Raw genomic sequence first — 14,853 nt, 5'->3', positions numbered from 1 at the left:
CTAGTTTAGTTAATTCACTTTTTTTATTATAATTGTATTTCTTATACTTTGATTTGAATATTGTTTCGCTTTTCTTCACTTTTTATTAATAATTTTAGTAAAAATTTTTCACTTTGATTTTGATTAATTCACTTAATTGAAATAAAAAATTTACTTACACAATAATTCCAAACATTCTGTGGGTATGCCACAGAACTGCGGGACACGTGGCTCCGTTCCCAATCCTCTCGCAGTGGAAATCTGGAAGCCTTTCGAGCGCGTGTTTGGTTGTTACCGAGTCTTATTATCTCCGGATCCAAGCGTCGGGTGAGCTCGAAGTGATGAGGATCCGTGGAACCCAGGTGAAGCACACACTTCCCGGTGCGATGGTGTTTTCCTTTTTAGATGAAGCACTAGTATTTCTCTGTGTTTTCGTCCTACTGGGGCACCTATCCGCACGTCCGCTTTAAACGAGGTTGGTGTTGCGCGAGTTATCAATTCGAACCGATGGTCGCACCAAGTCGTTGTTCGAAACGCGGTGGAAAATTAAACGGGCTGTCGATTGCTTTCACGCACCGAGTCTTACTTCCGTTCACTTCACTAATTTTCCACTGATAACACTAATCACTCTGGGTCCCTATTCGGGCGCCAGTTAATACTTTTACAGAAGGTTTATTTTAAAAAAATATTTTTTTGACACCAACGTGTCTTTATTCACTCTTGCTAAATAACTGAACATAGAATTTTAGGATACTACTATATATAATCTCGCTGTGCCCTGATTCTAGTCCTATCGCTAAATACTGCATTATGGCAAATAATGGAAATGTTTGTTTATTTGGATCTTGGGTCGTGAGATTGTTTATGATGTGATGTGGCTGAGTGGTCCGATGTCTGGAGTTTGTTGATAATGAATTATCGCTTCGCGGGTGGTCCGTTGCTGGCCAGATGGTTGGTGACTTAACTTATGTTATTCAAACTAAATTGTAACAATCACGCAGGAACTGTTCAAACACAAAGAAATGTTCGAATTGTTTCACAGGAACATTTTCAGTTGATTTCAATATTCCGGACATATTCTTCAGGTTTGATTTAGCGTTCGAAGAAGTAATTTCGACACAATCATCTGAACCTTCCTGAATATTCAGCGTTTTTCTCAGCTTTTTCAACACTTTCCAGTATATAGGTATTCGGCATCTGATCACAGCAAATCAAGTTTTGGTCCTTTTTGTACTAATCATTAAAAGACGTTGAGCAATCGAACGGCATTGTACTGTCGAGCAAGCTCACGACGCATGAATTATGCCAGCGGAATATCACCATCATCATTGAAGGAAAATTCGGCTTCCTGAAACAATTTTAATTAGTCTCAGATTTAACCTTATTGATTTTAGAGAATGAAAGTATTTCAATCGCATCCAATATCGGTATATCTGAAGTTTCCTAGAGTGCATTAAAATACAGTAAGAATACTGAATAACATGAAAGTTAAAACTGACAAATATCCTCCATTTCTTGCAATTTTCGTTTAACTAATCGAACTAATTAATCGAAGATGGCGAAAGTACTGATTCAGGTCCTTGATTATGTTGAAGTCTAGCTGCTGAGCTACCGAAGTAAAGATTTGTGGAAAAATTGTAAACTTATCGATTTGTGCTTTGGTCGAAGAGATTTATAGTTATCAACGAACATGACCACCTTTGAGAAGAAACAGATATAAGTATGATACATTATCATAACACATAATTCCGAAAATAACACCTTTCTATTTTCATTCAAAAATTTTCCGTCAAATTGCATGATCCATTCCTCAAACAGCATTAAGGCTATCCAAACTTTGGAGTATGGCTTTCCATTGATCAGCAACGGTAGTTTATCGCTCCCGTCCATGTTGGTTATGCTTTAAAGTTGGGAATTCCCAGTTTCTGGACAAATTCGCCAGTCATATCCCGAAGAAGAGAGTGGTTCCTATGGCGTAGCGGTAAGCGTTGCGCTTGCCAAGATGGGGGCTTCGGGTTCGATTCCCGTACGGGTCAGAAATTCTATCGCCATATATCGTTTTTCTGGCCTGCACTGGTAAAGGGGAACTCTCTAGGGTGTGGTGGGATGAGCATTGGGCATTGCCAGTCCCCAAGAGAAGCCACAAAAAACTCCTCTAAGCGAATTGACGCCGCTATAAGCGTATTTGCCCAGTCCTGGTGGTACTCGGGACGTAAAGCAGCAGTATCACTATGGTCCTCCTGCGAGATAGTGGGGTTGGTCGAAGACCTTGCAAGCCACACCACTAAAACACCAAGCAACGAACGATACACAAGAAGATTTGAAAATTGTGAATCAGGCCATGTTGTAAAGACATTAAGCCAAAATAAATAAATAAATAAATAAAAATCCCGAAGAATAGAACCTGAGAGAGGTAAATTATTCTTTCTGGCTTGATAAGATAAAAATCCATTGACCGCTCCAGCTTTTCGATTCCGACCCACCTTATATGCTTTTGGTCTAGATTCAATTTTCCATTCCGATTACATTCTTACTTTAGTAGAATAGTGAATTACGGCATTAGTTTTTGATAAAATAGTTCAAAAATTGAGAGAAGTTTCTAAACATCCAAGGTGGGCTTTTTAGTAGTACCACTACATAACGTATTGCCGATAAAACCCGATTTGTCAAGAGGATCCAGGCTGAGCATCGGTTTGCTGGAAATATTTCAGTTTCGTGCAAATATTTTTCCATTCCCGGCGTACAATTCTACGTTCATTCGTGTTCGTGCTGTTAGAAAAGTACATGTGTAGCGGTGTAAGGGCAGAAAAAAATTCGGCCCGTCTTGGGCATATACATCAAGCCGTTTCAGTGTTTTAATTGAGCAGTGATATTATCACTTTGATTGTGGACACCGCAACTCGGATAACAACAGGACGATTAAGCAAAGTTATTGCATGCAAAATTCATTTTCTATCTTTCTTTTCTCTCCCTCCCTCTACTCCTCTCCCGAAGTGTGTAGTGTAGTGTGCAGTTTGACTCGCCATATTACTCTGCCACAGCGGTTGGTTCCATGACATGGTGGTGGTTGCATGGCTGTGTAAATGTGTGCGAATCGTGCGTGGCTATGTGTGTATGGCATGGGGTACATTACAGTTTTTCCCTCGTGGAGGCTTCGAATAGTGAACACGAAATTTTCAATGTTATCAGATGTTCTAAATTTCAATTTTTATGTGCTTCGTGAAGACATTTTTATGATACGTACTCTGTATCAAATGTCCTATTTCGCTGTTACGTATACGATCTTTCGGTGCATTGTATACAGGAATTCCAGAGGGTTCGTTTATTTGTGTATGTGGATTTCGAGAAATACTCAAATCGCTGTGTACGAAAGGCATCAAAATGGTTTAATCGTTTGTTTGTTGCTATAGTTTTTGTTCGCGATGTATTTCAAATACAGGTCGGGCTCGATTATATATAGGCTCGATTATTTATGATTCGATTATATCCAATTCTGGACTCAATTATATACAGTTCGAATTTTGACGTAGGACTACGTCTTTCATTTCTATACCGGGGTGTAAAATCAATGTTTCGAAAACGAAAGCGTTACACCGGAGACCGAGATTTTGAGCGTTAATAGCTCCTAAACAACTGAACGAAATGGTATGATAAACACTTCATTCGAAAGATAAAATGTCTACGCGTTATATACTTGTTACTTTTTCATCCAAAAACTTGTTTCAATAGCCTTAAAATTGCTTCCAAAACAGGCTATTGAAATCACCAATCGGTATATAAACGAGCGCCGCTCGTAAACCCACTCAGCCAACTTAAAGATGTAGAACCCTAGGTTGATCACTTGATATGTAGTACTTTATTATAATGTAAACCAAATTAAGAAATAAAAAGAATTTAAGTAAAAAAAAAAAGTAAACCCACTCAGTTATAATTAAACAGCGATTGGTGCATGCTGTCGCTGTTGTGGTGAAGCTAACTTCGATTATCTTGAAAACGCTGATGAACGGTGTCACCAAGAGTCTGCTCGTGCACCTTATGCCAGAAGAGAATCCATCAGGAGGAGAGTGATGCCACGGTTCCGCTTGAAACATCGGAGCAGCCGCCACACACACATACACGCGCGGAACCCTCGTTGCTGAAAAATAATCTACCAGTTCCCCTGGGAATTAAAAAATACATTCATGCGAAAGAGTTTATTTTGATGTTTTCTATCCATACAACACTGCAACCAAATACATTTGGTTTTGTGATGTTTCAATCAATCGCAATTGACAGGAAAGCTTCTGAACATTATTTTTCCCCATCAGTAGATAATTTTCGTATCCAATATTGGATGCATAACATGAAAAACGGAAATTTTTTTACATCGCGAAAATCATGTAATTTTCGAGTGATTATTTGCTTCCTACTCATATAATGCTGCGACCAAATACATTTCGTTTTGGATTTTTCAATCAAGTGCGATCAACCTAAGACCACTGAATCTTAAGGAATTCCCGCTCTACGCGCACTGGCAAACGATGTTTACTAAACAATTTCTCAAACGAGAAATGGGTGTTGTGAGAAAGGATTAGCCAACACAATAACGACAAACGGGAGAAAGATACGTTTGGAGGTTGAAGGAAATTGGTAGAAAACATCTTCATTTTATCTTTCAAATAATGTGATTCATACCACTTCGTTTTGTCAGAAAGAGATTCTTAATGCTCAAAGAAGGAATCCGAGGAAATTACCCAGCGCAAATTAGAATCGACTATCGATTGCGGCATTCGTACACAAATAATTTTATAATGCAGTTTCATCAAAGTGATTCCTTCGATATGGGGAAATATTCACTACACCATGTAATGTATTTCATATTCTTCACTATCAAATCCATATCCATATAGCCCTTATCGGTATCGAATTATCATTTTTCGCTAAATGCTCATTTCAGTTCGGCCTGCAAAAAACTTTTCTGAACTCTAATCCATCAAATGAGAAGCCCTGAAAAGGGCCATTGGTTATATGCTAAGCTAATATAGCACGCTCTCCTTGGATTCGACGGGCCAGCTGAATGTCCTTGGGCATGATGTGACGCGTTTTGCGTGGATAGCACACAAATTGGTATCTTCGAATAGGCCTCCTGCAGCGTCATAACCGCGGAACTTTGGATGCGCAAGTCGGGGTTAACATTTTATACTTTTATGGTTTATAATATCACGCTTCCTTTGCTTTCGTTCATTTCTTACTCTACTCTCGCACCGTGAGGACTTGTTTGTTGAGGGACCAAGCAAACAACTCGTTAGTCTTTCGGTGGTAAGGGACCACGAAAGCAGCTCGGATAAGCGCACCAGTCGCAGGAAGTGTGTTAAAAAGCCACATCGCTATCGACCGGGAACTTTGCGTGAAATTCGTCGCTATCAGAAGTCGTCCGAATTGCTGATCCGCAAGCTACCTTTGCAGCATTTGGTTCGTGGAATTGCTCAGGACTTCAAAACCGACTTGCGCATCCAAAGTTCCGCGGTTATGACGCTGCAGGAGGCCTATTCGAAGATACCAATTTGTGTGCTATCCACGCAAAACGCGTCACATCATGCCCAAGGACATTCAGCTGGCCCGTCGAATCCAAGGAGAGCGTGCTATATTAGCTTAGTATATAATCAACGGCCCTTTTCAGGGCTCCAAATTTGATGGATTAGAGTTCAGAAAAGTTTTTTACAGGCCACACTGAAAGGAGTATATTCGTTTGGATGCCATTCAGCATCGAGAAAATTCCGGTAAGATCTAATCGTTGCTGAAAAATAATCCTCCAGTTCCCTGGGAATTGAAAAATACATTCATGCGAAAGAGTTTATTTTGATGTTTTCTAACCATATAACACGGTGACCAAATATTTTTCAATCAAGTGCTATTAACAGGTGGTTATCGAGTTAGCATTAACCACTGGTGGGCTTCGAGTATAGAGGAAAATCGGGAAAGAACTAATCGTTGCTGAAAAATAATCTGTCAGTTTCCTGGGAATTGAAAAATACATTGATGCGAAAGATTTTTTTCTAATGTTTTCTATCCATATAACACTGCAACCAAATACTTTTGGTTTTGTGATTTTTCAATCAATCTGAATTAACAGGAAAGCTTCTGAAAATTATTCTTCCCCATCAGTAGAAAATTTTCATATCCAATATTGTATGCGCGCGCAACGGAAAATGTTTCGTATCGCGAAAATTATATAATTTTCAATCGATTTCTCAGTCGCTGAAAGTTTCAAACTCAGAGAGTTCATTCCCCTCTAGTTTGCCTTCCAAATTTCCATCGTAAACCACACCTTCTCTCGATTCAATCACGTACAAAAAGCATACTTAAGCGATATTCTGGTGATGAAACGCATTCATTTTTCGTGAGGACATCGACAAGACAACATCGTTACTGAACGAGCTGAACGGCGAGGGATCGAGTGATTCATTACCTGGCCTGACTTGACCTGAAACGCATTAATTGAAAATTACATTCAAGCGAAAAAGTTTATTATGTTTTCTATCCATATAATACTGCGACCAAATACATTTGGTTTTGTGATCTATCAATCAAGTGCGATCAACGTAAGACCACGACGCGCACTGGCAAACGATGTTTGCTCTACAATTTCTCAAACGAGAAATGGGTGTTGTGAGCGAACGCAAAAAATATGTAGACTGATTTGATGCAACAGTTATTTTGTCTATTGGAAATGGAATACAAGTTATATCACAATACAAGCAATGTATTATGTATTATACAACTTTCGTGTGATTGCTTTTTTTTGCTGAATATTGTGCCTTCAACGTAACGCTCTCGTTTTCAAAGTCCCCCAGATATTCATTTATTCATTCATCCAGAATTGATTCAGAAGCAACTAAAAGCAAATGATCACTAAATCAAAGATAGTCCTACGTCACTCCGGTTATGTCCCCGACATTACCCACCCGTCTTTTTTTTTAATTTTTAATTGGCTATTATGAGTACAGTGGAGTAAAAAACGGGATTTTTGAAGATTTTGATTTAATTTTCACCAGTAATTATTTATAACGATATTGCAGCGAAATTTAGAAAAGATAGAAGTTGGGTGTTAAAGATCAAATTGCGCATTTTTAATTTGGAGCCAGTTTGAGGTAAATAAAGTCCGAAATATACAAAAAGTTCTATAACTCTGTCATAGTTGAAATTTGACCATATGAGTAGAAGTATTTTCCTCATAAAATATGGTCGCCTAGCACCTCCTGAAAGAATCTGGATAAATTTATTTATTTCATGTCTGAAGGGTGTTTTCCGGTTTCGAGGAATGAATCATGATGAATCAAAAATAAAATTCTTCTTTTGTATACTAGAAACGAAAATATATGTGTGTGAAAAACAAATAATAATTGTTTTTTGACTCGATTATATACAAAGAAAATAAATCAGAGACTGTATATTATCGAATCCGACCTGTACTCTGAATATAGTAACAGTATCTATATGTGTGTTTGCAATTATAATCGCTCTGATGGTAAGATAAGCATTTTTTTTAGCATTCATTTCATGCATGAAAATATTTCAATAAATAGATAAATACTTTTTGATTGAATATATGATACACGCATATAGTTTTGATTGGTTAGTATTGTGTTCTGTTTTCGTTTGTTTTTATAAATATATATTTATATGAATACATTTGTGGTTTTGTTATTAAGTTTTTTTTTAGTTATGTATGTTTTAAGTGCACCAAAAAGCAAATTTCATGTATAATATTTCCGAATTTTAGACTTTTAAATAAGGTGTTATTGAGTGAGTTGTGAATGAGAGATATCATACAGCGTGGAACGATTTCAAACTAGTGGCAGAGGTTCGATGAAATGATCGTTCGCGTCGGTTTTCCTACCGTTTGGTGGAGTTTGTTTGTGTATTTTTGCATCACCCGTAAGTATTGTTGTTGTTTGTAGACATTGCCAAGCGTAGATTGGATTGATTACTGTAGAGTGGTGTTGAAATATTCCAAGAGTTCAGAAAGTCGGGTGTTAGAATATTCCAAAAGCTACAAAGCATGCGATGTGATAGTCCACGAAATATATAATTCCAAGTGATCTTAGGTTTCTCATGCATAACCTCCGTCGTTGGATGTCAAAATATGTGGAAAATAGAAAGTTCTCGAACTAATAAGGCACGATATGTATTGTAGATATTTCTTATTGTAAAGGAGTTTCTTGGTGACCTTCTCAGGTTTCTCATAGATAACCTCTGTTTGCATATAAGATGCAAATAGACCACAATGCCACTCATCGGTCAAAACAACTCGTCATCGACGTCTCGACGTCTATGAATGTGACATCCCACACACATAAGAAGGCCTGCGCTCATCCCGAATGCGAGTGGTCAACGGCTGCGCTGGTATACCGACTCGATCGAGAGAGGGAGATAAATTTCACGAACGTGAGGCTACGAGCATGATCGAGGTCGATCGTACTGGATGCTGGACTGGACATCGCTCGGACTTTGATCCACCGACAGTACATTCTCTACACGTCGCCGGGATCGGTCCGTCGTCGAGACGGTTTCATTTATTAAGCTCTTTATTAACAATTAATTCCGTTATAAATTAAACAATTATTTGCTATAATTAAATAGTGTTTTAAAATAACAGTTTTATTTTGCAATAAACATCTGGTCCTTCGAACCGGATGGTCGTCGACCCAATTCCGACCACCCGGTGAAGCCGCTGCAAATGGCACCGACGCCATTCCTGCATACTTGTGAATAGGATATCGTGAATTCAACGTGATATCGCCATTGCAATTTTGTCACCGACGCCATCCAACATTGGTCATTATTCGAACAAAGCTGATTAAACTTATTTGGCATTGCTAAATGCAATAGAAGGTGAGTGGCATTCCAATCGCCCTATGTTTTTATCGCTCGTCTACCGGATCCTTTATCGCTTGCATGTTTTCGTTGGCTCATCGGCAACTCTGTATTGCCCATCCTGATCCTGCCTCGTGGTCTCGGTTCGCACACCCGGAGCGCTACGATTGATCAATCAATCAATGCACAGCGAGTAGCCATTCTACTGAACATTGAAGGGAGAAAGTGCATAGAATATTTGAGAATTTTGAGAGCCTTGCCGTTCTGGTAATCTGCAAGGACGCACACGAGGACTATTTTCAACGGTCGATTTCTCCACGGTTGATTTTGATCGATAGGCATCTCTAATTCTTCCAAGCACGTAGCATAGTTCAACAGAAGGAGTATTTTGATATTCAAGGCAAAGAATTGCCTCAAGGAGGTAATTACCGCTCCAATCCACTATCTTCTCCTTTTCCGGGCTACCTGGTCTTATTTCACAGATCACATTCGCCATTCATCATCATGTCTGGAGCTGAACGGAAGCTGCGCCACCTGAAAACGAGACGTCGTGGTTCACTCTCATCAATAACTTCGTCTCTTCGTACCAGGAGGAAAGAGACAGAGCAGAAGTTCCCGTGCGCCTGGAAGCGGTCGTGTCGCAATGGACGGAGTTCAACAAGATACAAGTGGAATTAGAAACTTGTGATGAAGCTCCTGAAGCGATAGACCAGTATTTTAAAGAAAAAGCCGAGTTTGAGACGCAGTATTATAAAGTGAAGGGTTTTCTTCTGCAACACTGCCAAATCCCTGCTACGAATGCGCCTTCTTCCGCCCCCCACACGCGAAGTCATAATTCGAGCAACGTTAAACTGCCTGACGTTAAGCTACCGGTGTTTGCCGGCAACTATGAGAGTTGGCTCAACTTTCACGACTTGTTCGTATCGCTTGTTCACTCGTCGTCGGAGCTTTCAAGTATCCAAACATTTTATTATCTCCGGTCGTCTTTAGCTGGGGAAGCACTGAAGCTAATCCAGACGATACCGATTAGTGGCATTAATTATCCAGTGGCTTGGAATTTGTTGGTCGAGCACTTCCAAGACCAGAAGGTTCTTAAGCGCAATTATGTTCAGGCATTGTTTGACTTTCCGGTCCTTCGTCGAGAGTCTTCTACTGAACTGCATTCGTTGGTTGAAAAGTTCGAAGCAAATGTTAGGGTGCTCAAGCAACTTGGAGAAAGCACCGAACATTGGGACATATTGCTGATCCATTTCCTCACGAGTCATCTCGATCCTGTAACTCGCCGTGATTGGGAGGAATTTTCTGCTACTCTTGACAACGCTGTTTTCAATGACCTCATCGATTTCATCCAGCGGAGAGTCAACGTATTGCAGCACGTGTCTTCCAAGCAAAGCGATATTCAACAACTTTCGCAATTTCGCAAAACGACGAATAATCGTGTTAGTAGCCACGGAGCATTTCAGGAGAATCGTCGAAAGTGTCTCGTCTGTCCGGAAGAACATCCCATTTACCAGTGTAGCATCTTTAGTCGTATGCCTGTAGAGGAGAAGGCGAAGCTCGTCAAGCGCACCAGCTGTGCCTGAACTGTCTTCGAAAAGGCCACATGGCACGTGATTGTCCGTCAGAGAACTGCTGCTGGAAGTGCAGATCTCGCCATCACACTCAACTGTGCACAAATACATCGAATGCTAGAAGACCATCAAACGCTGTAGCAGGTTCAAAAAATAACAACCGAAATTCGAACCATTCCACCACCAGTACAACCCTTCAAGATCAACAACCCCCATCCTCATCGATGCAAGCGCCAGCACCTGTTTTGAATGCTGCACACTCCGGTTTGAGTAGCTGTAACTCACAACTGTCCGCGAGATCCAAGGTTCTTCTAGCCACTGCTGTGGTAATTGTAGTAGACGACGCTGGAAGAGAACATATCGCCCGAGCACTTTTGGATTCGGGGAGCGAATGCTGTTTCGCCACCACACAGTTGTCTCAGACGATGGCTGTTACTCGAACGAGAATCGATCTGCCGATAGCCGGAATCGGAAAATCTTCGACCAATGTGAAGCACCAATTTCGTGCCGTCATCAAATCCCGAACTCGCAACTATTCCTCTTGTGTCGATTTGCTTATTCTGCCGAAGCTCACTATCGATTTGCCATCGATCATTGGAACATTCCCACCAACATTGATCTAGCCGATCCAGCGTTCTTCAAATCGAGCAGTATCGACATTATATTGGGCGCAGAGATATTTTTTGACCTGTTCTCCATCCCAGGTCGCATTTCCCTTGGAGATTTTCTTCCTTCACTCACCAATTCCGTCTTAGGATGGGTAATGTCAGGCCGAACTGCCCAAAGTCAACGCCAATCTTCTGTTCGCTGCAACGTTGCAACCATAGCCGATCTTCACAATGATATGGACGAAACTGCCTGCGAAGAGTTCTTTCAGCGCACTGTCGCACGCGATTCATCGGGTCGATACATGGTTCGACTACCATTCAAGGAATCTCTAATGCAGCGATTGGGAGACAACAAGAAATCGGCTCTGCATCGCTTTCGCCTGCTGGAAAATCGACTGTCACGTGATTCTACGATCGCTCAGAAGTATCGAGACTTCATGGCCGAGTATCTACGGCTGGGTCATATGACGCCACTCAGCGACTTCGGAGATGGGATTCATCCGAAGTATTACCTTCCACATCACCCGGTTATACGAGAGAGCAGCAGAACAACTAAGCTGCGCGTAGTTTTCGATGCGTCCAGCAAAACGAGTTCGGGAATCTCACTGAACGATGCCCTGCTCGTCGGTCCGACTGTGCAGGACGATCTGCGCTCTATCATCATGCGTTCCCGCACACATGAAATCGTTCTCATAGCGGATGCCGAAAAAATGTATCGCCAAGTTCTACACTTCCCCGAAGACTATGCGTACCTGTGCATATTCTGGCGATTTTCTCGGGACGAACCACTTCAAACATACGTTCTCCGAACCGTCACGTATGGGACAGCATCGGCTCCTTATCTGGCTACTCGGGTCTTGAAGCAGTTAGCAAGCGACGAAGCGAGAAATTTCCCAGTAGCAGCGAAGGTAGTTGAAAGGGATTTTTACGTGGAAGATTTATTTTCGGGAGCTGCTACCGTGACAGAGACAATCAAGCTACGGGAACAAATCGAAGGCATGCTTTCCAGTGGAGACTTCCAGCTGAGAAAGTGGGCATCTAATTTTGAGGCCGTTCTTGAGGGTATTCCGCCTGAGAACCGCGCTCTTCAACACTCAATCGATCTCGATCGTGACCAAATAATCAAAACGCTCGGTTTGCACTGGGAACCAGCATTCGATCGTTTTAAGTATAAAATTGAGCTTCTTCTGTCATCAAACGTCGTGCTCACGAAGCGTCTAGACTAGACTAGTAAAGCGTCACACCTGTGTGGCGCTCTACTCTCTGCTGAGTTGTACCAGCGAATCGCCGCTTCTCTTCAGATTACGTTTTCTACTGTTTTCTGGACTGACTCCACGACAGTCATCAATTGGCTCAAAGCAACCCCGTCTACTTGGACAACGTTTGTCGCAAACAGGGTGTCTAAGATTCAGCACGCGACGCAGCACTGTTCTTGGAACCATATAGCCGGACTGGAGAACCCAGCTGACGTCATCTCTCGTGGTTGCATGGCTTCAGATCTCATCTTCAACAAACTCTGGTGGAAGGCTCCAGGATGGCTGCAGCAGGAAAAAGAGCACTGGCCTGTTAACGGACAACACTGCGGACCTACCGATCAAAGCAATGCGGAACGACGGAAGACTGCTGCAATCTCCACTACTGCCACTACCACACTCTCGTTCATCGACGAATATACAGCAAAATTCTCTAGCTACTCAAAGATGATACGAATCACTGCCTATTGGCGTCGCTTTTTTTCGTTTCTGCGAATACCAACGAAAATTCGCAAATTTACCTTCCTTACGACCGATGAACTCAAGACTGCCGAACATGCGCTCATCCGATTACTACAGCAACAATGCTTCTCCGACGAATGGAAACGGTTGGAAAATGGACAGCCAGTTCTGAAAAGCTCTCGACTAAAATGGTTTCACCCAATGCTCTCACCCAACGACAGAATCATCCGGATCGGCGGTCGCTTGGGACAGTCGACACGACATGAAGACTTCAAGCACCCAATCCTGCTGCCAGGCTCTCATTATCTGTCAACACTGCTACTATTGTCATATCACCAGAAACTTCTGCATGCTGCCGCGCAGCTGATGATCAACACAATTCGTATTCGTTACTGGCTCTTGGGCGGAAGAGGGGCGGCTAAGCAGATCGTACACAAATGCGTCATCTGCGTACGCGCTCGACCGAAGCTCATCGAGCAGTTTATGTCCGAGCTCCCGGCTGCTCGTGTAACTGCGTCTCGACCTTTCTCAAAGGTTGGCATAGACTTTTGGGGACCAATCTACATTCAACCACGGCATAGACGCGATGCACCCATCAAAACATACGTTGCCGTATTCGTCTGTTTTACGACGAAGGCGGTACACCTCGAAATCGTTGCAAACTTGACTACCGCAAAATTTCTACAAGCCTTCCGACGATTTGTATCCCGGCGTGGTCTATGCTCTGACGTCTACACAGACAACGGGAAGAATTTTGTGGGCGCAGCCGGCGAGCTAAAAAACCTTTTGCAAAGCGCAGAGCACAAAGGTCAGGTAGCTCGAGAGTGCACGGAAAACGGCATCCGTTGGCACTTTAATCCTCCCAAAGGTTCTCATTTTGGCGGACTGTGGGAGGCGGCAATAAAATCGGCGCAGAAGCATTTCACTCGGGTACTAGGCCCTCGAGTACTGGCGTACGACGACATGGAGACTCTCCTAGCGCAGATCGAATGCTGCTTAAACTCTCGTCCGCTTACACCTCTAAGCGACGACCCATCCGATCTTGCTCCACTTAACCCGGGGCATTTCCTTGTGGGTTCGGAATTAAAGGCAGTTCCAGATGTCAATCTCGACTCAGTTCAGTACAATCGGTTGGCTCAATGGCAGCAGACACAGAAAATGTTCCAGGAAATATGGTGTGGTGGATACGGCCCTTCCGAAAGAAGCAATAAGCATCATATTTATGCAAACATAATGATCAGCAATAACGCGATCACGCCACCCAGGCGATGAACGCGTGTGTGCTGAGTAAGCGTAAAGGGTCACGTAGCCACCACACGAGTTAGCCGTACGAAGAGAGAAGCGAAACAATATAGGGGAGAATAACTCCAACTGCGGAGACGTGCAGTCGAGTCTTTTAAATACAAAATATCACGTCCGTTACTCGGGACACCACATGGCGATCCTGCCAATTTTGTGATAAGTTAAAGTGATAGAAAAATGGGTTTTTTTAGTGCCGATGAGGTTGTAGCGGCAACCTCGTCGAGTAGTAGCGAGGCCCACCAAACAGCACAAACGGTGGCGCTATGTGTGTTGGCTCTATTCTTCGCCGGATATATTGTGCTAAGAGCAGTGATTAAAATGAATCGGCAACACACGGAAAGAGTAGCTGAACGAGCCGCTCGCCAACTATCAGCGCAGATATGAAAGTAGTGGGTGCCGGAAAAACGCGGAAAATTGTGGACTAAACGATGATATGAATTTAGAGCCAATAGTAAATCAGAAGATTTATGGACTAAGTGAAGTTATGGACAAAGCATGGATACAGAAATTGTGATTATGCAGTTATGGACAAAGCAAGGATACAGAAATTGTGATTTCCGTTTAGAAATTGTGCATGCAGTGAGCGATTGATTGGAGATAGAAATAGTACGATTAAACGAGGGTAATTCAACAATAGTCAACAGACTCGTCACTTCAAGGAATTCCAAAAGATACTTCAACTGGAAGGAGAGGATGCAGCTATGAAAGTTTTTCACATCGGACTGGCATCGGAGGCTGGAATTGAAAATTTATGGAACATAAATTTTTGATACGTAGAGAGGTTGGTGAGTGGAATAGAACAATTTTTTATACTGTATGAAG

The 14,853-nt window shown here is 42.1% G+C and overlaps 1 protein-coding gene across 1 annotated transcript; it reads left to right on the top strand.

Annotated features, from left to right (window-relative positions):
- The first annotated feature begins 12,714 nt into the window (after positions 1-12,714).
- LOC129772866 (uncharacterized) lies at positions 12,715-14,001 on the top strand. The gene has a single exon (XM_055776384.1). It carries the CDS (start codon positions 12,715-12,717, stop codon positions 13,999-14,001), a length of 1,287 nt encoding a protein of 428 aa, XP_055632359.1.
- Positions 14,002-14,853: the final 852 nt, after the last annotated feature.

The sequence above is a fragment of the Toxorhynchites rutilus genome, chromosome 3, assembly GCF_029784135.1.
Source record: "Toxorhynchites rutilus septentrionalis strain SRP chromosome 3, ASM2978413v1, whole genome shotgun sequence".
NCBI lineage: Eukaryota > Metazoa > Arthropoda > Insecta > Diptera > Culicidae > Toxorhynchites > Toxorhynchites rutilus.
The sequence above is the reverse complement of the archived record's forward strand: the minus strand, read 5'-3'. Positions and strand labels throughout refer to the sequence as shown.

Excerpts from the sequence above, each read along its gene's own strand:
- LOC129772866 (XM_055776384.1), top strand. The coding sequence starts at position 12,715 with ATGATACGAATCACTGCCTATTGGCGTCGCTTTTTTTCGTTTCTGCGA.